The following is a 26,837-nucleotide window of genomic DNA, read 5'->3' on the forward strand; positions in this document are numbered from 1 at the left end:
AGACAACAATTTTCAGGTCTTGCCATAGATTTTCAAGTAGATTTAATTCAAAACTGTAACTTGACCACTCAACAACATTCACTGTCTTCTTGGTTATCAACTCCAGTGTAGATTTGGCCTTCTTTTTTAGGTTATTGTCCTGCTGAAAGTTGAATTAATCTCCCAGTGTCTGGTGAAAACAGACTAAACCAGGTTATCCTCTGATTTTGCCTGTGCTTAGCACCATTAGTTTTTTTTTATCCTGAAAAAGTTCCCAGTCCTAAACAATTACAAGCATGACCATAACATGATGCAGCCATTGCTATGCTTGAAAATATGGAGAGTGGTACTCAGTAATGTGTTGTTGGATTTGCCCCAAACATAACACTTTGTATTCAGGACAAAAAGTGAATTGATTTGCCACATTTCTTGCAGTATTACTTTAGCCTTGTTGCAAATCGGATACATGTTTTGGAATATTTGTATTCTGTACAAGCTTTCTTCTTTTCACTCTGTCAATTAGGTTAGTATTGTGGAGAAACTACAATGTTGTTGATCCATCCTCAGTCTTATCCTATCACAGCCATTAAACTAACTGTTTTAAAGTTACCATTGGCCTGATGGTGAAATCCTTGAGTGTTTTTTTCCCTCTCTGGCAACTGAGTTGGGAAGGACTGGTTCAGTCTTTATCTTTGTAATGACTGGCTGTATTGCTACAACATCCGAAGTGTAATTAATAACTTCACCATGCTCAAAGGGATATTCAATGTCTGCTTTTTTAAAATATATTTTTTATACCCATCGACCAATAGGTGCCCTTCTTTGCAAGGCATTGCAAAACCTCCCTGGTCGTTGAAATTCACTGCTCGACTGAGGGACCTACATATGTGAGTAAGTGTGGGGTACAGAGATGAGGTAGTCGTTCTCTATAAGGTCCCACAGTTGACTTTGCATGTCAGAACAAAACCAAGCCATGAGGTCGAAGGGATTGTCCGTAGAGCTCCGAGACAGGATTGTGTCGAGGCACGGATCTGGGCAAGGGTACCAAAACATTTCTGCAGCATTGAAGGTTCCCCAAGAACACAGTAGCCTCCAACATTCTTAAATGGAAGAAGTTTGGAACCATCAAGACTCTTCCTAGAGCCGGCCAAACTGAGCAATCGAGGGAGAAGTTTCCGATGCCAATAAAGACCTTTGAATTCAATGAGAGGAGGGGGAGAGAGATGGGGATGGAAGGAAAGAAGTAGCAAGAGAGAATACAGGAGAGAGAGAGAAGGGTGAAGATGGGAGGGAGAAAGAGACAGATAGGATCTGGCTAAAAATACTTGAATCAGTTATAGAACCCATTACCCTTTATGGTTGTAAGATCTGGGGTCCGCTCACCAACCAAGAATTCACAAAATGGCAACTGTACACAAAGGATATTTTTGCAGGATTCTGCATGCAATGTAAAACACAAAATAATACATGCAGAGCAGAATTAAGCCGATACCCCCTAATGATCAAAATCCATAAAAGAGCCATTCAATTCCACAACCACCTAAAAGGAAGCAATTCCCAAATAACCAAAGTCATCACCTACAGCGAGATGAACCTGGAGAAGAGTCCCCTAAGCAAGCTGGTCCTGGGGCTCTTCACAAACACAAACAGAACCCCAGAACAGCAACACAATTAGGCCCAACCAAATCATGATTACATAAAAAGTTAATTACTTGACACATTGGAAATAATTAACAAAAAAACTGGGCAAATTAGAATGCTATTTGGCCCTATACAGAGAGTATAAATACGTGACCACTGTGACTGACCAGAAATTAAGGAAAGCTCTGACTATGTACAGACTCATTGACTATAGAGGCCGCCGTAGGCAGACCAGGCTCTCAAGAGAAGACAAGCTATGTGCACACTGCAACAAAAAATGTGGAAACCGAGCTGCACTTCCTAACCTGCCAAATGTAAAACCATATTAGAGACCCAAATTTCCCTCATTACACAGATCCACAAAGAATTTGAAAACAAATCCAATTTTGATATACTTATATTGGGTGAAATACCAGTATGCCATCACAGCAGCAAGATTTGTGACCTGTTTCCACAAGAAAAAAGCAACCAGTGAAGAACAAACAACACCATTGTAAATATGTATTTATTTTCCCTTTTGTACTGTATCTATTTGCACATTGTTACAACACGGTGCCATAATATGACATTGAAATGTTCCATTGGAACTTTTGTGAGTGTAATGTTTACTGTTTTTCCCTTTTATTTATTTCACTTGCTTTAGCAATGTAAATATTTGTTTCCCATGCCAACAAAGCTCTTTGTAATGAATTGAGAAAGAGGAGGGAGATAAGCAGAGGTGGGATAATGTAAATCCCTTACAAAAATATACCATGGTAGTACAATGAAAAAATGCCATGGTACTATCATGTTTTGTTTTTAAACTACCATGGCACAAATATTACCATGTTATTTTTCTGCCATGGTAGTGTAGTGGAAATTTCCTGTATTTACCAAATCATGAGAGCAAACCACCACACAAGTCAGAGTTATCATAAAGTCCATCTTTAATTATTATGAGCTCCATCACAACCCTGTGACTCTCAGATCAATTCAGTGTCTATAAATGAATTCTCTGAGAGTCCTTACACATTGCAACTGAGATCCTTTATAGCAAAGACACACACAGCCAGACAGCATTGGCTATAAATTATCGTCTCCTAAACTATGTTCTTATCTCGCTCTTGGTACCTCTCAGGACCAAAAACAAAACCTCATCCACTAGCATATATCAAATACACCCCTTCCTGGACAAGATCACAGAGAGACAGTGACTGGCACACAGACATTGTGGAGCCAAGAGATAATTGGTTCCCCCTCAATCACCCCTTCACATGGTTTAAAATATATGTTTACATATGAAGACAAGCTTGACCTCTCCCCTTTCTGTGGCCCAAGTAACTGAACCCTGACAGAGAACAGATAACTGCAAACGGCCAACAGTATTATCCAAAAGAAGACATTCTAATGACAAATATCTCACATAAGCATTCAATAAAATAAATTCAACATTTTATTTATAAATGTTACCTAAAGAATTCTGATTCTGCTAACGACAGTAATTTCTAAAAATAGATATATGTTTCATTGTACTTGCTACCATGCTACAAAAATCAACCATGGTAGTACAATGTAAAAAATAATAATAATAATTAAAACTAGCAGCATGTAGTGAAAGCATGGTATTTGTTTACAATGTATTATGATGGTCTGTGTCCCACTCTTTTTCAGGTAAAGAGAGCAAAAATTGTAGTAATTTATGGTATTCGCATGATTTATGCGATTTATGGTACTCGCATGATGCAACATTGGCTCTGCAACAGTACCCTCTTAAACCCTTTTAGCTCATAGTGAAAAACCACAACACACACATATAGTAGTGTAGTCTACTCTCTTCAACCTTGGGACCTGGATCGGGTATGGTGAGAAGAATTAAGAAACCTTGAAAATGAAAAATAGTTTCTGGTGCTTCTCTCTTCAATACAGTTTTCAGTTGTCTCTCAATCACATGACTTGGCTACACTTATAATTCTAAATAGCAACATACTAAAACATTTGTAAAAATGTATTAATTATCATATCTCATAAAAAATAGCTTGACTGGAGCTAACTTTAGCCAACGTTCGCTTTTATGCAAACGGACTTTTATCAATAAAAAAATCGAAACATTACAAAAATTATAAAATATCATTACACTCTTGCGTAACTTGGTTTTTCATATCCTATGCTTAATAACTCGCTCACCGTGATTATAAAGTTTAAAATATTTTTTTAATCTAGTGCTTCTCTTTTCAGTTTTCTGTTGGCTTGGCTCTCTTATTCCGACTACTAGGCAGGCTAGCGCGTGAAGCTGCAGAGTGCGAGCGGCTCCCACTGCGTGCTGAAACGTGCACAACACCCCTTGACTATAAATACTGTAACGACCAATTCTGTAAATGATTAGTATACCCCATATAATCTCACATTTCAGGTTGGCAAAACAGGGAATCAAAACATGAGCAAAAAACGGTACTATTAATACAGAAAGTTTTACCCCTTTTTCACAGCAACCATTTCCTTTACCTTTGATGTTACAAACTGACGACAAAATCGTAGCCTGCCTCTGACTTTATCAAAAAATATAAATTAATCAATATAATACCAACCAACCTCTTTTGACCTTGCGGGGTTTATTTATTTAATGTATTATACTGCCATTGTACTATGGTAATGAACAATTAATAAAGATGGTACCATATGATCATTTTTGGTACCATTTATCATAATTGTGTGTTACCATGGTAGAATATAAACTCAGCAAAAAAAGAAACGCCCCTTTTTCAGGACCGTGTCTTTCAAAGATAATTAGTAAAAATCCAAATAACTTCACAGATCTTCATTGTAAAGGGTTTAAACACTGGTACCCATGCTTGTTCAATGAACCATAAACAATTCATGAACATGCACCTGTGGAACGGTCGTTAAGACACTAACAGTTTACAGACGGTAAGCAATTAAGGTCACAGTTATACAAATTTAGGACACTAAAAGGGCCTTTCTACTGACTGAAAAACACCAAAAGAAAGATGCCCAGGGTCCCTGCGTGAATGTGGCTTAGGCATGCTGCAAGGAGGCATGAGGACCGCAGATGTGGCCAGGGCAATACATTGCAAAGTCCGTATTGTGAGACGCAGAAAACAGAGCTACAGAGAGACCGGATGGACAGCTGGTCGTCCTCGCAGTGGCAGACCACGTGTAACAACACCTGCACAGGATTGGTACATCCAAACATCACACCTGCGGGACAGGTACAGGATGGCAACAACAACTGCCCGAGTCACACCAGGAATGCACAATCCCTCCATTAGTGCTCAGACTGTCTGCAATAGGCTGAGAGAGGCTGGACTGAGGGCTTGTATGTGTTGTAAGGCAGGTCCTCACCAGACATCACCGGCAACAACGTTGCCTATGGACATAAACCCACCGTCGCTGGACCAGACAGGACTGGCAAAAAGTGCTCTTCACTGTCGAGTCGCGGTTTTGTCTCACCAGGGGTGATGGTTGGATTCGCGTTTATTGTCAAAGGAATGAGCGTTACACCGAGGCCTGTACACTGGAGCGGGAACGATTTGGAGGTGGAGGGTCCGTCATGGTCTGGAGTGGTGTGTCACAGCATCATCGGACTGAGCTTGTTGTCATTGCAGGCCGTCTCAACGCAGTGTGTTACAGGGAAGACATCCTCCTCCCTCATGTGGTACCCTTCCTGCAGGCTCATCCTGACATGACCCCCCAGCATGACAATGCCACCAGCCATACTGCTTGTTCTGTGCGTGATTTCCTGCAAGACAGGAATGTCAGTGTTCTGCCATGGCCAGCGAAGAGCCCGGATCTCAATCCCATTGAGCACGTCTGGGACCTGTTGGATCGGAGGGTGAGGGCTCGGGCCATTCCCCCCAGAAAGGTCCGTAAACTTGCAGGTGCCTTGGTGGAAGTGTGGGGTAACATCTCACAGCAAGAACTGGCAAATCTGGTGCAGTTCATGAGGAGGAGATGCACTGCAGTACTTAATGCAGCTGGTGGCCACACAGATACTGACTGTTAATTTGGATTTTGATCCCCCTTTATTCAGGGACACATTATTCCATTTCTGTTAGTCACATGTCTGTGGAACTTGTTCAGTTTATGTCTCAGTTGTTGAATCTTATGTTCATACAAATATTTACACGTTAAGTTTGCTGAAAATTAACACAGTTGACAGTGAGAGTATGTTTCTTTTTTTTGCTGAGTTTATAATGCTACTGGTAGCTCGCGATTGACCTTTTGGAGACAAAAGGTCTAGGGTGTCTGGGGTGATAGTGGTGTGCGCCATAACCAGCCTTTCAAAGCACTTGATCATTACAGATGCTAGAAACAAATATTTTGCTGCACCTGCTTTAACATCAACGTATCTGTTTACAAGATCAAAACATTTATTTTGGATTTGATTGGTTTGGTATCAAAAATGTATTTACAAATGTATCCCCATCCATGTACAGTCGTGGCCAAAGGTTTTGAGAATGACACAAATATTAATTTTCACAAAGTCTGCCGCCTCAGTTTGTGTGATGGCAATTTGCACATACTCCAGAATGTTATGAAGAGTGATCAGATGAATTGCAATTAATTGCACAGTCATCATTGCTTTGCACAGAAAGGGCTTCACAGCCAAGGATATTGCTGCCAGTAAAATTGCACCTAAATCAACCATTTATCGGATCATCAAGAACTTCAAGGAGAGCGGTTCAATTGTTGAAAAGAAGGCTTCAGTGTGCCCAAGAATATCCAGCAAGCGCCAGGACCGTCTCCTAAAGTTGATTCAGCTGCGGGATCGGGGCACCACCAGTACAGAGCTTGCTCGGGAATGGCAGCAGGCATCTGCACACACAGTGAGGCGAAGACTTTTGGAGGATGGCCTGGTCAAGAAGGGCAGCAAAGAAGCCACTTCTCTCCAGGAAAAACATCAGGGACAGACTGATATTCTGCAAAAGGTACAGGGATTGGACTGCTGAGGACTGGGGTAAAGTCATTTTATCTGATGAATCCCCTTTCTGATTGTTTGGGGCATCTGGAAAAAAAGCTTGTCTGGAGAAGACAAGGTGGGCACTACCATCAGTCCTGTGTTATGCCAACAGTAAAGCATCCTGAGACCATTCGTGTGTGGGGTTGCTTCTCAGCCATGGGAGTGGGCTCATTCACAATTTTGCCTAAGAACACAGCCATGAATAAAGAATGGTACCAACACATCCTCCGAGAGCAACTTCTCCCAACCATCCAGGAACAGTTTGGTGACGAACAATGCCTTTCCCAGCATGATGGAGCCCCTTGACATAAGGCAAAAGTGATAACTAAGTGGCCCGGGGAGAAAACATAGATATTTTGAGTCCATGGCCAGGAAACCACCCAGACCTTAATCCCATTGAAAACTTGTGGTCAATCCTCAAGAGGCAGGTGGACAATCAAAACCCCACAAATTATGACAAACTCCAAGCATTGATTATGCAAGAATGGGCTGCCATCAGTCAGGATGTGGCCCAGAAGTTAATTGACAGCATGCCAGGGCAGATTGCAGAGGTCTTGAAAAAGAAGGGTCAACACGGCAAATATTGACTCTGCATCAACTTCATGCAATTATCAATAAAAGTATTTGACACGTATGAAATTATTGTAATTATACTTCAGTATTCCATAGTAACATCTGACAAAAATATCTAAAGACACTGAAGCAGCAAACATTTTATGGAAAATAATATTTCGGTCATTCTCAAAACGTTTGGCCATGACTGTAGATGTGTTAGCTGACAATGTCACAAAAACGATGCGCAAGCTTCCGTGGGGAAGAAATCCGTGAGTTGTTGTAATTCTGGATGGCCAGACAGCTACCAACAATGACAATAACTTTCACGTGCGTTATTTTAAGTGACTCGTTTGAGCTAGTTTAATCTTGTTCTTGCATCATGTCTTGTTGAGGGGTTATGAATGATTTCGGGTGAATGCTAAAATGCACTTGCTAGCTAACCACTGTAACGATATATTTGAGAGACAATTGCTAATTGTGCAAATATTTATGTTTTTAGTAAACTTTGAAGACGAAATACAGTTAACACGTTGTCAACAATGTAAACCAATCACTTCTGCTTCGCCCCATAGTTGCACACACTTCGGTTTTGTTGCGAAACAACCAACCAGTTGCATTATCAGTGGTTAGAGTTGGACATTATTTGTGGAACATTTGTTTGTGGAACATGTGTTCCGTGTCTGTTTCCAGTCGGTAACATTATTCGCCTAGTGTGCATCTCTGAAACTAGCTAGCTAGTAGCCGCTAAACATGGCTACAGTTCTCCCACCCAGACCTTGCGATAGCAACCCTGCAACACCGGGAGCCCAGTCTATAAAGGTAAACTTGGCAAATAAAACATAACAGAATATACACATTGCTGGCCAAACATGCTAATAATGTGTTTAAGACAACATGCTAAGCCGGTGCGCGCTAACGACAACACATCAACCTCTAACTCCTTTGTTGTCATCAAACCTACCGCCGTTTCGCGAGTTAGCAACGTGAGAAATATTTACAAATGACTATTTTATAGTGGTAGGCCAGGTTAGCTACTAGTTTTATTCAGCGTTGTTGAACGCAGGCCACTTGTAATGTAGATAGTTGTTAGCTATGTTACTGTTGGAGGGTCGATATGTTGTAACTTGTCGTTGTTAGCAAACGACTAACATTACTACTTTGTTATCCATACCGTTAGCTAACTAACTTGCTTAGCTAGCATAGTGTCTCGCTATCTAGCTAGGTACCTAGCGAGCTGTTTAGTGTGCCAGTATATCATTGTTTTTGTTTACATCGTGTGTGTCATTAGACTTCAGTCCAAGTCGAATGCTCGTTGTCGTTAAAACATTTTATTTAACCTTTATTTAACTAGGCAAGTCCGTTTAAGAACAAATTATTATTTACAATGACGGCCAAACCCGGACGACGCTGGGCCAATTATACGCCGAGATGCAGTGGCTTAGACCACTGCGCCACTCGGATCTGACTGTGATACCAATTATTGGTATAACGTTACTATCTGAAACAAAGCCCTGCAAAAAATCCTTATAATCCAGAATGTTGAATACAATTGCATTTGACCTTACTCGAGCAGTTGTCTGTGTGGTTGGTCCTTCAGATGGTCAAAATTGGAGACAAAATATTAATAGGAGGGCCTCCCGAGTGGCGCAGTAGTCTAAGGCTACTGCCATGGGTTCGATCCCAGGCTGTGCCAAAGCCGGCCGTGACTGGTAGACCAATGAGGCGGCGCACAATTGGCCCAGCGTCGTCCGGGTTAGGGGAGGGTTTGGCCGGTGGGGATTTCCGTGTCCCATCGCGCTCTAGCGACTCCTTGTGGTAAGATGTTGTCAGTCTCCAGTTGGACGGTTTTTCTTCCGACACATTGGTGTGGATGGCTTCCAGGTTAAGCGAGCAGCGTGTCAAGAAACAGTGCGGCTTGGCAGGGTCGTGTTTCGGAGGACACATGACTCTCGACCTTAGCCTCTCCCGAGTTCGTAGAGGATTTGCAGAGATGGGACATATATCCACATAATGTTCCTCCCTCATGATGCCATCTATTTTGTGAAATGCAGCAGTTCATCCACTCACACCATGATGCTGTCATCCCCGTGCTTCACGGTTGGGATGGGGTTCTTCGGCTTGCAAGCCTCCCCCTTTTTCCTCCAAACCTAACAATGGTCATTATGGCCAAACAGTTACATTTTTGTTTCATCATACCAGAGGACATTTCTTTAAAAAGTCAGATCTTTGTCCCCATGTGCAGTTGCAAACCATAGTCTAGCTTTTTAATGGCGGTTTTGGAGCAGTGGCTTCTTCCTTGCTGAGCGACCTTTCAGGTTATGTCGATATAGGACTGGTTTTACTATGGATATACCTTTGTACCTGTTTCCTCCAGCATCTTCACAAGGTCCTTTGCTGTTGTTCTGGGATTGATTTGCACCTTTCGCACCAAAGTACATTCATCTCTAGGAGACAGAACGCGTCTCCTTCCTGAGCGGTATGACAGCTGCGTGGTCCCATGGTGTTTATACTTGCATACTATTGTTTGTAAAGATGAACGTGGTTCCTTCAGGCGTTTGGAAATTGGCGTTTGGAAATTGCTCCCAAGGATGAACCAGACCATTTTTTTTCTGAGGTCTTGGCTGATTTATTTTGTTTTTCCCATGATGTCAGGCAAAGAGGCACTGAATTTGAAGGTAGGCCTTGAAATACATCCACAGGTACACCTCCAATTGACTCAAATTATGTCAATTAGTCTATCAGAAGTTTCTAAAGCCATTGCATAATTTTCTGGAATTTTCCAAGCTGTTTAAAGACACAGTCAACTTAGTGTATGTAAACTTCTGACCAACTGGAATTGTGATTAAGTGAAATAATCTGTCTGTAAACAATTGTTGGAAAAATTGCTTTTGTCTTGCACGAAGTAGATGTCCTAACTGACTTGCCAAAACTATAGTTTGTTAACAAGAAATTTGTGTAGTGGTTGAAAAAATGAGTTTTAATGACTCCAACCTAAGTGTATGTAAACTTCTGACTTCAACTGTATGTCCCTTAAGGTCCTTGTGTAATATGATATTGTACACCCCAGCCCTATTGTCCTTTGTATATTATTTATATATACTTGTGATCCTACATGTACGTCCTGTGTTGATAAATAATTTGTCTACTTCATTTGATGGCTGATGGGATAGGGTGTGTCTTAATATGGGCTGGCCAACATCCGGTGAAATTGCAGAGCGCGAATTTCAAATTACAAATGTATAAATATTTAACATTCATGAAAATACAAGTATTATACATAAAAATAAAGCTTAACTTCTTGTTAATTTGGCCGCTGTATCCGTTTTCAAAAAGGCTTTGCGGCGAAAGCACACTATGCGGTTATCTGAGGACAGTGCCCCACATACAAAAACATGAAAAACATTTTTCAATCAGGCAGGTTCGACACGAAAGTCAGTAATAGTGATATAATAAATGCCTTACCTCTGAAGATCTTCTGTTGGCACTCCAAAAGGTCCCAGTTACATCACAAATTGTCATTTTGTTCGTTAAAGTCCTTCTTTATATCCATATAAACTCTGTTTAGCTTGCACGCTTCATTCAATAATCCACCGGTTTCCCTCCTTCAAAATGCATACAAAATTAATCCCAAACGTTACCAATAAACCTATCCAAACAAGTCAAACAGTTTATAATCAATCCTCAGGTACCCTAATAGGTAACTAAACGATCAAATTTAAGACGGAAAGTATTATGTTCATTACCGGAGATAAATAACAAAGAACGCACTTTCACCCATGTGCATGGAAACACTACAACCAAAATGGGATCCACTTAGAAAAACTACAACTTCTAGCTCATTTTTCCAAAAACCAGCCTGAAACTCTTTCTGAAGACTGTTGACATCTAGTGGAAGCCCTAGGAACTGCAATCTGGGAGGACTTCGTCTCATAATAAATATGACATCCATTGGAAACAGTGGTAGGCTGAATTTAAAAAAAATAAAAATAACATTTTTGTGGATGGTTTGTCCTCTGGGTTTCTCCTGCCATATCAGTTCTGTTATACTCACAGACAATTTTAACAGTTTTCGAAAATTTAGTGTTTTCTGTCCAAATCTACCATTCTATGCATATCCTAGCTTCTGGACCTGAGTAACAGGCAGTTTACTTTGGGCACGCTTTTCATCCGGACGTGAAAATACTGCCCCCTACCCAAGAGAGGTTAAGTGTTTGGATCGTAACCTGTGTTTTTCGCAAACAAGTGCCGCAACATGGAAATTCCATGTGCATTCACAATGCAGCTGCGCTTCTGCCAGCAACAGGTTGGGTCTCATGGTGCGTTCCTTTTCAGATGATATGGCATTGCAACTGTACCTCAATTCCACCTCGCAAAGTTCACATTTCCTTGTCATTTAACTTCTCAAAGTGTTACCATACAGGACATTGCTGCCATCTCTCGCCTTTCTTTTTTAAATTTTCCAACTGTTAACGACAATGACGTAGTCGTGGACAGTCGACGCCAAAGTAATTGATTCCTCCTTTTACGTCAACTGAAGATTAGATGCCGTATGGGATCGACTCTTAAGATTCAGTAGTTTTGGAACAGAGGAGTCTGATTTAGTTGGCAAGACTGAAACAGTTGCAAAACAATTTGCAACTAAAAGGAGAGTTTCTATTGGACAAATGCAGGTAGGTCTCTCCCTGGCCGTTTCATTCAGTTTGCTTTCGTTTAAGAAACATTTTGCAACCAAATCTGTGAAATGAATATGCCCCAGGCGAGGGAGAGCGAAGAGTGGGCAAGCTGAAAAAACCAGTGTGCATATGCATTGGTAATCTATCTTGCATGCCTCGCAAATTCACCAAAGTAGCCTAAAATTCTATTTAAATTACAGAACTTTCCCCAGCCTTAATAGCCTATTGTCTAGTTAGGCTATAACACGGAATGGTTTTGTGGTAACTGCACTGCCATAAAAAGGGTTTGGGATTTTTCTTTAATGTTAAGGATTCCAATTTTGTTTAAATATTTTGACATTTTAACGTTCACACTCTTAGTGTGTAGTAATTTAACCGGTTAAAAAATATACACATATTTCTTGCTGATAAGAAAGATCTGTTCCTTCTGTTTACAAAACTGTACCGCGAAATATGCGTGTTAACGTTTAGAACAAGCATCGGGGCTCTTGACAAAACACCTTCGGCACGAACATACTATCGTCAATAGATAGGTACAGTGCCTTCAGAAGGTATTCATACCCCTTGACTTATTGCACATTTTGTTGTTACAGCCTGAATTCAAAATTACTTGTTTTTTCTCTCACCTATCTACACAGAATATACCTTAATGACAAAGAAAACAACATGTTTTGAGCTTTTTTTTCTTCAAATTGATTGAAAAGAAAATACAGAAATATATCTAATTTGCATAAGTATTCACATGTCTGAGTCAATACATGTTAAAGTCACCTTTGGCAGCGATTACAGCAGTGAGTCTTTCTAGGTGAGTCTAAGAGCTTTGCAGTTTGCACACCTGGATTGTATCAGTCTTGCCATAGGTTTTCAAGTGGATTTCAGTCAAAACTGTGACTAGGCCACTCAGGAACTTTCAATGTTGTCTTGGTAAGCAACTCCAGTGTATATTTGGCCTTGTGTTTTAGGTTATTGTCCTGCTGAAAGGTTAATGTGTCTCCATGTGTATGTTGGAAAACAGACTAAACCAGGTTTTCCTCTAGGATATTGCCTGTGCTTAGCTCTTACGTTTAATTTTTATACTAAACTCCTCAGTCCTTGCCGATGACAAGCATACCGATAACATGATACAGCCACCACCGTGCCTGAAAATATGAAGAGTGGGGCTCAGTAATGTGTTGTGTTGGATTTGCCCCAAACAACACTTTGTATTCAGGACATGAAGTTTGCGACATTTTTTGCAGTTATACTTTCGTGCCTTTATTGCAAGCATGATTCATGTCCTTCCTTCTTTTCACTCTGTCATTTAGGTTAGTATTGTGGAGAAACTACAATGTTGTTGATCCATCCTAAGTTTTCTCTTATCACAGCCATTAAACTCTGTAACTGTTTTAAAGTCATGGTGACATCCCTGAGTGGTTTCCTTCCACTCTGGCAACTGAGTTAGAAGGCCTGTATCTTTGTAGTGAGTAGGTGTATTGATACACCATCCACAGTATAATTATTAACTTCACCATGCTCAAAGGGATATTCAATGTCTGCTTTTTAAAAATGTACCCATCTACCAATAGGTGACATTTGCAAGGCATTGGAAAACCTCCCTGGTCTTTTTGGTTGAATCTGTTTGAAATTCACTGCTCGACTGAGGGACCTTTAGAGATAATTGTATGTGTGGGGACAGAGATGAAGTAGTCATAAAAAAAATCATGGTATACATTATTATTGCATACGGTGAGTCCATGCAACATATGTGACTTGTTAAGCACATTTTTACTCCCGAACTTAGTAAGGCTTGCCATAACAAAGTTGTTGAATAGTTATTGATCAAGACATTTCAGCTTTTCATTTTTAATTCATTTGTACACATTTCCAAAAACATAATTCCACTTTGATATTATGGGGTGTGTAGGCCAATAACACATCTACATTTAATCAATTTTAAATTCAGAATCTAACACAACAACATGTGGAAAAATTCAAGTGGTGCGAATACTTTCTGAAGGCCCTATAGTTGGCATCTATGAATGTGTTAACTCTAGGCTTGCTTTTTACATGTCATTTTTTTAAAAATGTTGTCATTTAGCAGGCGCTCTTATTCAGAACAACTTACAGTAGGTAGGAAGAGAAATTAACATTAAATTCTCTGGCAATAGCTCTGGTGGACATTCTTGCAGTCAGCATGCCAATTGCACACTCCCTCAACTTGAGACACTGTACTTGACATTGTGTTGTCACAACTGCACATTTTAGAGTGGATTTATGCAATCTTTTATTTCAGCTCAAGGAACTTGGGACCAACACTACATGTTGCATTAACATTGTTGTTCAGTGGCCAACAAACTTTAATTCTGGAGAGAACTATTAACTTCAACAAGTAATAGTTCAGGTGTTTTGTGTATCCTAACTGTGTATCCTAACTGTATTTTTAGGATGACATTGAGGATGTTTCCAATGATGGCAGTCAAGCTCCAAAAAGGCGGCGCATGGGTTCAGGCGACAGTTCCAGAAGTTGTGACACCTCCAGTCAGGAACTTGGGTATGTTGTAAGGTCGTATCTGAAGGAGTAGATAGACATATTTGCATCACTACTTCCTAATAGACCACACCCAATCTTTGTTAACAAACAGTTAGGGTGTTTTTACACAGGCAGCCCAATTCTGATCTTCTTTTTTTTCACTAATTGTTTTTTTAATCAATCTCTTCAGAGCTGATCTGATTGGTCAAAGACTTAATTAGTGAAAGAAATATCAGAGAAGAAATATTAGAATTGGACCGGTCTAATCGCAGCGTCTGTGTCTAATAACATAAGAATTTACCCTGCTCTTAACCTTTCAGTCGTACATGTGTTTCCCCAGGCCCACATACTTCTCAGCAGAAAATCTGACTGAGTACAGGTGGCCCTCAGATGGCAGTGGGGAGTACTATATGTTGCAAGAACAAGTCAGTGAATATCTGGGAGTGACTTCATTCAAGCGAAAATATCCAGGTGATGTGGCTGAACGTTTGGCATATATGGTATAGGATCATTGTGTGTAAATTTGATGATTGGGCTATAACTAGGCTATAACTAGGCTATCTGTAGACTATACTGATGTTCAACTAGTCACTCTCTGGCTAACCATTCCTTACCTTAATAATAAATGGCATTTAGCAGACGCTTTTATCCAAAGTAACTTAGTCATGCATGTATACATTAATACACCCACTACCCTGGTGTTACAAGTGCATGTTCAACCAACTGAGCTACAAAGGACCATCAATGGAAATAAGCCTTCAGGCTTTGTCTTTTTTTTATGTATGTAATGTTGTCTCCGGCTGGAGTAGCCTACTATTTTTAATTATCCAATATATTATTATTTTAGATTTGGAAAGGAGAGACCTCTCCCACAAGGAGAAGCTATATCTGAGGGAGCAAAATGTCATCACCGAGACGCAGTGCACCTTGGGTGAGAACTTATAAACATGTAATTGTTGCGTAACCAGGATGAGCTTGGAGTGTGACATAGACCAATCAGGGCCAAAGCCATCCCAATAGTTGTTTTGGAGAATTAGGCCACTCCTTACCTTGAAACTGTATACATTAAGTAATTGTGAATCTCTTTTTCCAGGTTTGACTGCTTTACGAAGTGATGAAGTCATTGATTTAATGATCAAGGAGTACCCGGGCAAACATGCTGAGTATTCTGTCATTCTCCAAGAGAGGGAGCGTCAGAGGATAGCAAAAGAGTACTCTGTAAGTACTCTCAGTTCAGAGAGTATTACTAATGTTGGTATGCTCCGCAACATTGACACTTTTTTTTATAGCTTTGGTGTGGATGAAAAAAGGGAGTGTGAATATATGTTACAACAGCCTTTGACTTAAAGTCCCAGATTATATTTTCACTCACAGTACATTAACGGTTGACATGGTTATTCTATATGTTGTGTGGTAACATTTAATTTTTATATCCTAGAAAATGCAGCAACAAAACCCTCAGAAGGTTGAAGCCAGTAAAGTGCCAGAGTACATAAAGAAAGCAGCCAAGAAAGCTGCAGAGTTCAACAGTAACTTCAACCGGGAAAGGATGGAAGAGAGAAGGGCATATTTTGACCTTCAGACACATGTACGTTAATACCTTCAATAAACAGAGGCTTAGTAGTCATACATATTTTGTAGGTGTTCATAAGAACTCTCACGTGTTCATGTTGGAGTAGATACAGTATATCGGTACATTGGTAAACTGCAAGACTTATTTGTGTGAATTTGAACGTGTAATTGAAGTGTGTTTCAAATGCAACTTTCGAACAGATTATCCAAGTACCCCAAGGGAGGTATAAAGTTCTTCCTCCAGAGAGAACCAAGACTGGACCCTATCCAGTGGCCCTCATCCCTGGGCAGTTCCAGGACTATTACAAAAGGTATGGGTCAGTAACCAAAAAACTACTCTTCATTAATGAGGTCCTGACCTCTAAAGATATTTGAATAGCTGATAAATTGATGTTCCTGTGTTTGCTACAGGTACTCTCCCAATGAGCTGCGCTACTTACCCCTGAACACAGCCCTGTTCGAGCCCCCCCTTGACCCAGAGCTGCCTGCCCTGGACAGCGATGGGGACTCGGATGATGCAGATGAAAACAAGGGAGAAGAGGGCAAGAAAAATTCAGTAAGGAACTAGATTCTGGAACTCTTTGTACACGCTTCACTTGATTTCAGAGCTTGAGATGCAATGACATGTTGTATTGTATTACCTGTAAATGCCTAGAGATGCTTTGTAGGTTGACTATGTAAACTTATTGGCAGCTTGCTTGAATAGTAAGAACTGAATTGTGTTTACAGGACAGCTCATCTGGAAACACCTCAGATGGGGACAGTCAGGACAGTGGAGTGCAGTCAAAGGGCAAGGCCAAGGACAGGACTGCCACCCCGGCTAAAGATGCCACCCCACGCATCAACCAACACAAATCTGTCCCTGGGTACAAGGTAGAAGAAAAAAGCCCCTGACTTTCTCCACCAGCACTTCTTTTCCCTTTCCCCTACTCCGGCACCTCTTCCAGCTTCTTCAGCACTTTCAGTAGAGAGACCCTCCTTTGTCCCAACCCCGATTTCTGGCCCTGTCACTCCTAACACACACACTCCACCAGGTGGCAATAGTTCTCTCTTGGGGCAACACACTGCCTTCCCTCTTCCACTTGGTCCAGTTTGGTTGTGAACCAACCATATGGTTAAAGAGACGTTCCGGATATTTGGCGACTACTTAGGTATTCTTTTTAAACCTCCCGCTTTGGGCTGGATGTGGCAATGTGTAGTTCATACATGCATAGTCTATGAGCAGAATTATTGTCTTACCTCAATTAGCCACAAAATCCCTAGTTTGAAAACAACTGTTTTCTGGAAGCTGTGTTTTGAGCAATGCAAGCTTGGCCCACGTGGGCAAGCCCCATAGCAATTAGAGTTCCAGCCAGTCTGCTTCAGCCCTTTGCCATTTGAGTGACAGCTAGCAAGATGCACATTGACGAGTTGCACAGTGAGAAGAAGGTGGCTGGCCCAGGCATGGTTCAGCATTATCCAATGAGGTTGCAGGGCGGGCCCAACGACTCGGTGACACAGCGAGCAATGACGTACTGCATATAAGCAATTTTAGGGGAACCGTTCTGGTTCTTCAGCGTTACTTTCAAAACTACTGGCTAAAAAGTATGCAAATCTTCCGGAAAGTCTCTTTAAAACAGTGATGGTTCTATACCAACCGTATGGTAATACACTGATGGTTCCGTATCAGAATTTATGAGCAATAACATTTTGGAGTAGTTCTGTCACATCTAGGACATGTTCTTCACTGCACTTTTGATTGGTCTTAAAGACTTGTACATTTTTTACCCTATTTGAATGTCTTAATATACCTCTCTTCTGTGTACTTGACAACACACTAATTAAGACAAGAGACCAGTTACAGTATATTTGGCTGCTAGATTCATTGTTTTTAAACATATTTCTTATGATACATACTTTATAAGATGCATACATTTTATTTAGTAGTAGCACTAAAATTACGTTAATACTTGAGTGTTTAAAAGTTTTATAATTAAAATTATGTCTGTGTATATTAGTATGCTTTTAAACCAGTATTCTTGTGCCGTTATTCTATAACGGTTGTTTGATATAACCTTACAGACTGTTCTTTGTTTATTATGAGACTGGAGAACACAATGTCAGTGTGTCAGAGGCCTGTTAATACACATTCTATATGTTGGCTTTTTTACTTTCGGTTGCCTCTGAAAGTTATTGTTGTGTTAAGTTTAAATTATTTGATAAGAGAATGGCATTTCCGGGATCAACATGATCTACCTTCTGGCAATTTACTCTCATCGGTTTTACTGCAAGGGCAACATGGCAGAATTGATCAAATTTAGTTTGCCAAAACCGACAGCAAGAGCAGTCAGCACAAATATACATAGCTTGTCATGGCATGACTAGTATTACGTATTACTACACTACAAACACCATATCATTCATCAGGATTTGGTCATTGATTGATGTGGAGAGCTCATAACTTTCCACAGGGATGGATTTGTCTGTTATGTTTCCAATCAGCATGTTTCCACACCACACTTTTAAACCAAAATTTGTAAAACCTTTGTCTACTTACCCTCGCTTTATTGTTAGTATGTAATGCGTCATAGATGTGTTCGAATTTAACAATAACTTTCCAATATCGGCGCTCATTAAATTAAGACTGAAGCCAATACAGATACAATACTTGCATAAAAATGTACTCAACCTATTAATGTTGCCATAGAATAATAATAATAATATATGCCATTTAGCTGACGCTTTTATCCAAAGCGACTTACAGTCATGTGTGCATACATTTTACGTATGGGTGGTCCCGGGAATCGAACCCACTACCCTGGCGTTACAAGCGCCATGCTCTACCAACTGAGCCACAGAAGGACCACATAGAAAACATGGCATTAAAGTTTACTTTATTATAATTTTAATGCAAGGTAGAGTTCAGGGACTACAAGAAATTATTATTTTCATAATCGTAATGGTATAAATTGCTTGTGTTGGCACTACACTGCAGGGGTAGCCATCTGAAGCCCAACAGAATATATATAACCTTTTCTTATGTTTTGCACCAGTCAAATGAAACATTTTCAGGATGGCAACACCAAGCGGGTTGACATTTTGAAAATAGGTGATATTTTCATGAACACACAGCGTACTTCATACTCATGGGCTGTATCCTCCCAATTAATTGCACACATTCCCAATATTTGTGCAGACTGCACACCTAAGTAGGTACAGTTTATGTTGATCCTTCAAAGCTCAATTTGTATACTTCTCACTCTCAGAATTGAATGTGTCTTACATGTTTGATTTGAGTGCAATGGCATAAAGGTGTCCCTTTGATTGTCATACCTTCCTTTGGATACATTTTTGTTCTCCTAGTTTAGCTGGCACTCTTTCTGTGAAGACCTCTTGTATTCAATTAGCTATGTCCTTTATTAACTTAACTGTGTGTCTCTAATCTCCGATTCGCCCTCCCACGTTTCGTTGTTTGTTTCTTAGAAAGGCTTTAACTGCTCTTATCTAATCCAGTACTTTTTATGTAGGAAAACGTTTGATATGTCAGTATTTAGACACAGTTAACCATTGAAATAAAGATTTCAAACAAATAGACTGTACAGAGATGTTTTGATTGTGTTAGCAGCACAGAGACTGAGGTCCTGTAAAGAAATATATATCTGCAGTGAAAGAGGAGTTTTCCTTCTGTCAGAAATGTCTTTGGCTAACTGCCTTTTTATAAATGTGGGTTAACAATGGGTGGAAACACCTCAGTCTCCTTGGGAGGGACATTGAAGTGTTTAACCTGCTATGAGTGCTGATGGGGGACAGCATGGCACATCCAACTTACTCTTAAATCAACTTGACCTCTTGGTTTTTGCCTTTTGGAGCTCTTGACCCACGACTATATATATAAGTGATGACTACAAGCGAAGATTTGATGTGGGAGGTTCTCAAAATTAGACAAAATGCTTTTTTTAGTCATTCTTATTTGAGGGGGTGAAATAAGAAGCACCTAACAAGATTGGATCGATTGCGAGTGAAAATAAATGTGTGTGTATATATCTCTCTCTCTCTCTCTATATATATATATATATATATATATATATATATATATATCACATCCTATGAGGCCTTTTAGGCTTTTACACATTGTACAGTATGTGTGTTGCTCAGAAGCCCTTTGTCACATGGTGCACTAGGCCTTGTTGCTAAAAATTATAGCATTGTTCTGCCCTTGCAGCCTAAGGTCATACCCAATGCTATTTGTGGCATTTGCCAGAAGGGTAAGGAGTCCAACAAGAAAGGAAAGCCAGAAGCTCTCATTCACTGCTCACAGTGTAAGAACAGTGGTAAGTGGAACTTCTGTTTTGTTTTTAAATTAAAATTGACAAATCACACTAGCTTTCATTTACAACATAGCATTGTTCATAATGAACATAAAGCTTCTAAAATATGAGCAAAATAACTTAGTTTGATTAGCCTAGTCGTGATCACAAATTGGGATTATGCAGTGTGTTTTGAAGTAGTGCTGTGGTGCGAGCGATGCCCTGTGTGTGTGTGTATGTGTGTGTGTCCCAGGTCACCCATCGTGCCTGGATATGAGTGAGGAGCTGGTGGGCCTGATTAAGACCTACCCGTGGCAGTGCATGGAGTGTAAGACGTGCACGGTGTGTGAGCAGCCCCACCACGAGGAGGAGATGATGTTCTGTGACAAGTGTGACCGGGGCTTCCACACCTTCTGCGTGGGCCTAGACTCCATCCCTCTAGGTGGGCTCTCTCTATTGGTCTTTTCAAATACTTTAAGGATGCCTCATTACTTCTTTCCTTGGTGAAATCTTTGATGGAATCATTGCTTACTCCTATCAATGCGTGTGTTAGATCAGTGATTATTTCATGGAAGGAAGGGACTCTGTCGCGCACTCTCACTTTCTCTTTTATAGTCTCATATGGAGTTGTGTGGTGATTTGAATTTAGCTGGTTTTATGTGAAACAGCATTATTAATTTGCTTAGCCAACTGAACTACTTTTCGGCTTGGGGTGAAGACTGCCAATTAAGTTTTTTTTTGTGCAGTCAATAAGGGTTGTTTGTTACCTCAATTTGCTATAGTTAGTGTAGATGCACATTAAACATCCGAAAGTTCATGTTTGGAATGTGGTCAAAGTGCTTTAAGTGTTGAAATCAAATGTTAGAAATAGCTGTTTTTTGTCAGATGCCTTTTTAGTCTGAAGGATCCCACAATGCAGTCTATTTTTTAGCCTTTGGGTTGATGTGGCTCTACTGTAATATGTAACATCACAGTTTTTTCTCCTCAGGATGCTGGGTTTGTGAGTGTTGCATCAAGGAGTTCTCAACGCCCAAGAAAAAAGGAGGAATAAAAACACCCCAAAAATCTAAATCTGCACACAAATAGAATGTGATTACTGACAGTGATCAACTCAACAAGCTAATCTTCAATTTTAAAGATACTTTTTGTACTTTTGATTAAGACTAAGTTTGGTAATCCTGTATATATGGATTTACTTTGTCACAATTGGATTTGAAATGTCATTGCCACTGAAGTAAACATTTTTTTAATAACCCATGACTGCCCTGATGTTTCATTAAAGAAAATATTCTTTATTTACAGCCTATTCCTCTCAGGTGACAGTTACAATAGAATGCTAAATCAACCACAACATGTTATGTGAAGTTTCTAAGGCCATAGTCAATAGAACCAGACATACAGCAGGCACCACAATAGCTCCTCGTGCATATTTGACAAGGACTGGCTTAAAAGCGACCAATTAGTCACCTGGAGAGCATGGCCCTGTTTAGCATCTGTCTAGGTGAGAGTCAAAGGGGATCAGTTTGCCTCTTACTGTCCCTTTGGGCCCAGGTGATGCTGTGAAGTCATATCGCAGCTGCCACGTGGCGACCAGGTAGACTACACTAAATGACAGATGCATGCATGTCCCTGTCATCTGATAGGTGAAGGTGTGGAGTACAATGGGCAGTTGGGTACAGCAGCGAGCCACACTGTAACAATACGCGTGTGAACGCTTGGCATTAAAAGGGCAGTGTTCCACTCAACAGCCGGTGTTTATTTTGAAGAGCCCAGTCAATAAACATAACAGCATTCAACAACTGAAGCCTGGCTTGGTCTGTTTAACAATGAGAATTGTGTAAATTGCCCTCTTATTTGCAGTGTATATCAGCCAGTAGTTTAACAAAATTATATATATATATCAATCAATTAATCAAATTGGTGCTAGAAGAGGAATACTTGAAATGTGCAGTATGCTGTTTTTTATCCATGCTGGTCTTAAGGGTGCAGTAAAAGTTGCTGTACTTTATCTGAAATTACCACTAGATGGAAGCCAAGAGCTATCGTTGAGACACCTTTGCTTCCTTCAATATCTCTAGTTGGAATGAAAATGCTGTGTCCGATCCTTGCTTGTTCTGGGAACCTCCACTCTGCTCGTTCCTGTGTCCTCTGCTCCAGTAGCGGTACATGGGTACAATCACTGGGGAAGCCAAGCCAGGAAAAAAATGGCTGTGTGTTGACTATGTGTTGTGATAATATCGTTGTTTGCTCTATAACCTGTTAGTTCCTATGCCTTGAGACGGTCATATACTGTATATAGGCTGAAGGCAGAGACAATAAGAAGACACGGTGGCAGAATATTTTCAACCACACCTTTGATTCATCACAAAACTGGAAAGCAACATCTGTCCGGTAGAGTCCACAAAGGATATTGCATGTAACAAACAGTTACATGACCTGCAGCATGGTCAATCAAGTTAATGTTTCTGTCATTTTCAGACTACTAAACTATTGTTTTATAACACTAGAAAGTTACAGCAAGTCACAAAAAAATCAGGAGCTACCACTATTCCAGCACCATTTCAACTAAAATATTGAAACTATTTAAATATTTAAAATGTATTCCAATCAACATAAGCTCAATATCATGTAGCTGTCCATGATACTGATTAATTTCTCTGTGTGTGTGTCCATAATTATTTAAAAAACCATGTTGACTCACCCTACTTGTTGAGAAATGCCAATGCCATCCTTTCTTTCATTTTGCCGAAACGGTCGATGACCATCATACAGTACACGCTTTTAGGTTTTGTCTTAGGCTACCTGACTAGCTAGCCTAACTTCCTTTCGTGGGCAACGATGAGCCAGCTAGTTAACGTTAGCCTACTACATAGTTACATGTTGAACTTTCATCCTCTCAGGCCAGGGGCACAATGTATGAATTTATGGTTGGATCAGAATTGCTGTTTATAATCATTGTCTAGTACGGAGAATTAAGTAAATCCACAAGTCCAAATCCCTATCTCCATCCATGGCTAATTTAGGAAAGGGCCAATTTTAGCTAGCTAGCCACCAGAGGACAATACAATGAGATGCAACATCTCAAAAAAACAAATTGGTGTGCCAGGGCCATTCACAGTTGAGCTCACTCAGTTCAGCTCAATGTTAATTGGCTATTAATTGGAAAAGTATGAAGCACAGAGAGTCTAGAGATACATAATTGTTAATATTTTCTTGGTCAATTATTTTGTGAAACCTGTCTTCCCTTGGCAACCATGAATACACGCCACTGCTAGGCTCCCATACATCTCTCATATGGCTTGCTTCTGTCCCTTGGGTCAAAACTAGTGTTGCAAAATTCTAGGAACTTTCCCCGGTTTTCCAGAAATCCTGGTTGGAAGATTCTGTATTTCCTGCTTGTACCCTCCTTAATCCAGGTATCCTCCAACTGGGATTTGGGAAAACCAGGAAATGTATAGAATTTTGCAACCCTAGTCAAAACAAACGCTGGTTCACTTGTTATTATGTATCAATTATTAATCAGGCATGCCAATGGAAAATTCAAACTCATTAGGGCTTTTAAATTAAAAGGCCTCTCTGCTGTTTTGACTTGGAGTGGGTATAGGCTCAGGATGTAATGATCCTCTCTTGTTGCCAGGCTGTTAAACCAGGCTGAGTGCAGACGGCAGCATGTTTATGGGACCTTCCTCATGCATATTTGACTAGAGAAGGCTTTAAGCCGGGGCACCTGCCTCACACCTGTTGCCCATCCACAAGGAGAGTGCCCTCGCCCCTGTGGACAAGCTGCTTAAGTGGAGACTGGCCATGCAGTAGGCACCTTTCACCGCCGTTCCGTCTCACCAGGCTGGAATGGTGCAGTTAATGGAGGGGTGTCATTTGAGGGAAGTAAAGAAGGGAGTGTATGAATGGAGGGCATTTGCTGGTTTTGTTCCAGTGAGGTATCTTTAACCAGTTATATCGTACTCCAGAATAAGGCCTAAACTGATGATAAACCACAGAGTTAATAATTGAGGTGTTTGAAGTGTGGGTGGATCTACCTTTGATGTCTTTGGTGTTGACTGGGCTGTGTCTGTGTGGGTGTAGGTTACTAATTTCCATCTCTCTCTGCTATGTTAAATGTTTTGTTTGTCACAGGGCTGGCACTAGCCATTTGGGGCCCCTAAGTGAGATTTGGTTGAGGGCCCTCCTCTTGACGGCGGAGAGAGAATTCAAGTTTCAAAGTTAATTTCTTACAATACTACACATTTTGCCATGGTTTAGAGAAAATGTGGCAGTTGTAAAGCTTGTTTTACTGTTCTACACATTTTGCCATGGGGCGGAGATAACTTTTTGCAATTTTATGTTGCTTATGCCTGGAGCTGGACCTGGTGTGACAGTGCCACACCTGACCTGAGTCTGTCTGGTTCAGTCATGATCTATCAAGCCAGCTCAATGTTGTGTGAATGTAGATACACTTATTAATATTATTTTCACACTTGAGCAAATCTAGAAGCCTGGTGAAAAGCCCTCCTTCCCGGGTACAGTGCACTCTGGTTGATGAACAGGACCTTTAGGACATTAATCTGCATTGACAACCTTCTGATCTCTGTAATCTCATCTGAGTAGCAGTCAGCAAACTAGTGTGATTGTGTATGTTATTGTCAGGGCCACATCGGACCTAGACAGGGGTTCTCCAGTTTTTACCACTCACTGCTTCAGACCAACAGCTGGCTGCAGCTGCTCTCCAGTTGCACCACATGCTTGAGTGAGTTAAGAGACCGGCTGCACAGCCAACACTCACTACGAAGCTTCGCACATGGTCCCCCTCAGCACAGAAGACTGCAGATGTTTTGTTCAGCACTGGTTGCCTCTTCACCCCTTCAGTCCTGCAGCCTGTATCAGATAATGTGTAATTCATGTATCAGTTTTAGAACTTATGGCCTGAATGCTGGGCTTCAGCGGTAACCTCCATGTAACTGAATACCACATATACTGTAATGTACTCCGCTGTATGATCAAATACATTTTTAGTACGCACAATATCCCTCAGGGTGTTAAGAATGTGTATAAATATTGGGGCAACTGTACAGCTGAGCATTCAACACCATCGTTCCCACAAAGCTCATTACTAGGGGACCCTGGGAATAATCACCTCCCTCTGCAACTGGATCCTGGACTTCCTGACGGACCGCCATTAACATCGACGAGGGTGTAGTGGAGCGGGTCAATACTTTCAAGTTCCATGGTGTCCACATCACCAACGAACTATCATGGTCCAAAAACACCAAGACAGTCGTGAAGAGGCCACGACAACACCTTTTCCCCCTCAGGAGACTGAAAATATTTGGCATGGGTCCCCAGATCCTCAAAAAGTTATACAGCAGCACCATTGAGAGCATCCTGACCAGTTGCATCACGGCCTGGTATGGCAACTGCTCGGCATCTGACCGTAAGGCGCTATAGAGGGTATTGCGAATGGCCCAGAACATCACTGGGGGCGAAGCTTCCTGCCGTCCAGGACCTATATACTAGATGGTGTCAGAGGAAGGCCCCAGAAAAATTCTAAGACTCCAGTCACCCAAGTCCAAGTCATAGACTGTTCTCTCTGCTAACGCACGGCAAGCGGTACCGGAGCACCAAGTCTAGGACCAAAATGCTCCGTAACAGCTTCTACCCCCAAGCCGTAAGACTGCTGAACAATTCAACAAATGGCCACCCGGACTATTTACATTGACCCTGCCCCCCCCCACCCACCCACCTCCCTTTGTTTTTACACTGCTGCTACTCGCTGTTTATTATCAATGCATAGTCACTTTACCCCTACCTACATGTACAAATTTACCTCGACTAACCTGTACCACCGCACATTGACTCGGTACAGGTACCCCCTGTATATAGGCTCGTTATTGTTATTTAATTGTGTTATTTATTTTAGTTAGTTTATTTAGTAAATCAATATTTTCTTCACTCTATTTCTTGAACTGCATGGTTGGTTATGGGGCTTGTAAGTAAGAATTTCACGGTAAGGGCTACACCTGTTCTTTCAGCGCATGGGACATAACATTTTATTTGAAATGGGAATTGTTTTAGTGTCGGTATAAGCATTATACAACACCTAGATGTGCTGTCCTGCCTGTGACATACATACCAGCCATGAGGTGAGTCAGTGACCATCTCCCATTTTCAACACCTGTTCTTCCACAACATTCTGTAATAAGCTAGACTTTGATATAAACCCTGTTCTCTCCCTTGAGTGTGTGCTGCTGTGTTGGGGGTGGGTGGGCAGTCTTCATTTTACAGCTCATTACAGTTTCTCCGGCCTCTGGGATAGTTTCACAGTCCTGTTCCAAACAGTGGTCCCTGCCTTGTCACTGAGCTGCTAAAGCACTGTTGGGATCCCTGTGAGTGAAGACAACATATGGACATTGCCCTCCCTTCCTGTTTCAAGGGAATGTTGTTCTGGCTGGGTGGACTCCTGGGAAAAAGAGTGCTACCTTTGACCTATGGGATCACTCATTTACTCTGGGCCCAGGGAGAAGATGATGGAATCTGCAGGAAGGGATGCAGCCAACCAGCTGTCACTATGAACTCCCTTCCAGTGTTTCCTTGGCCATTCTCAGGGAGGAAGGCAGGCCCTTTTGAGGGCAGAGAAACAGTGCCAAAGCATTTGCCTGACGATCTGTGTT

General features: G+C 41.0%; 1 protein-coding gene across 4 annotated transcripts; it reads left to right on the forward strand.

The window, feature by feature from the left end:
* Positions 1–7,421: 7,421 nt before the first annotated feature.
* On the forward strand, positions 7,422–21,425 carry phf10 (PHD finger protein 10). 4 transcript variants are annotated; one of them, XM_035801194.2, is made up of 12 exons: positions 7,422–7,459; positions 14,229–14,335; positions 14,655–14,785; positions 15,162–15,245; positions 15,408–15,532; positions 15,753–15,902; positions 16,088–16,197; positions 16,298–16,442; positions 16,616–16,759; positions 20,088–20,196; positions 20,426–20,614; positions 21,161–21,425. In XM_035801194.2, exons 2-12 carry the CDS (start codon positions 14,283–14,285, stop codon positions 21,256–21,258), a joined length of 1,338 nt encoding a protein of 445 aa, XP_035657087.1. In that variant the 5' UTR covers positions 7,422–7,459; positions 14,229–14,282; the 3' UTR covers positions 21,259–21,425. The 4 variants fall into 4 exon arrangements, with proteins under 4 accessions (XP_035657087.1, XP_035657086.1, XP_035657085.1 ...); XM_035801193.2 differs by lacking the exon at positions 7,422–7,459 and adding an exon at positions 7,565–7,951; XM_035801192.2 differs by lacking the exon at positions 7,422–7,459 and adding an exon at positions 7,996–8,115.
* The last annotated feature ends 5,412 nt before the right edge of the window (positions 21,426–26,837 follow it).

The sequence above is a fragment of the Oncorhynchus keta genome, chromosome 24 (assembly GCF_023373465.1).
Source record: "Oncorhynchus keta strain PuntledgeMale-10-30-2019 chromosome 24, Oket_V2, whole genome shotgun sequence".
Lineage (NCBI taxonomy): Eukaryota > Metazoa > Chordata > Actinopteri > Salmoniformes > Salmonidae > Oncorhynchus > Oncorhynchus keta.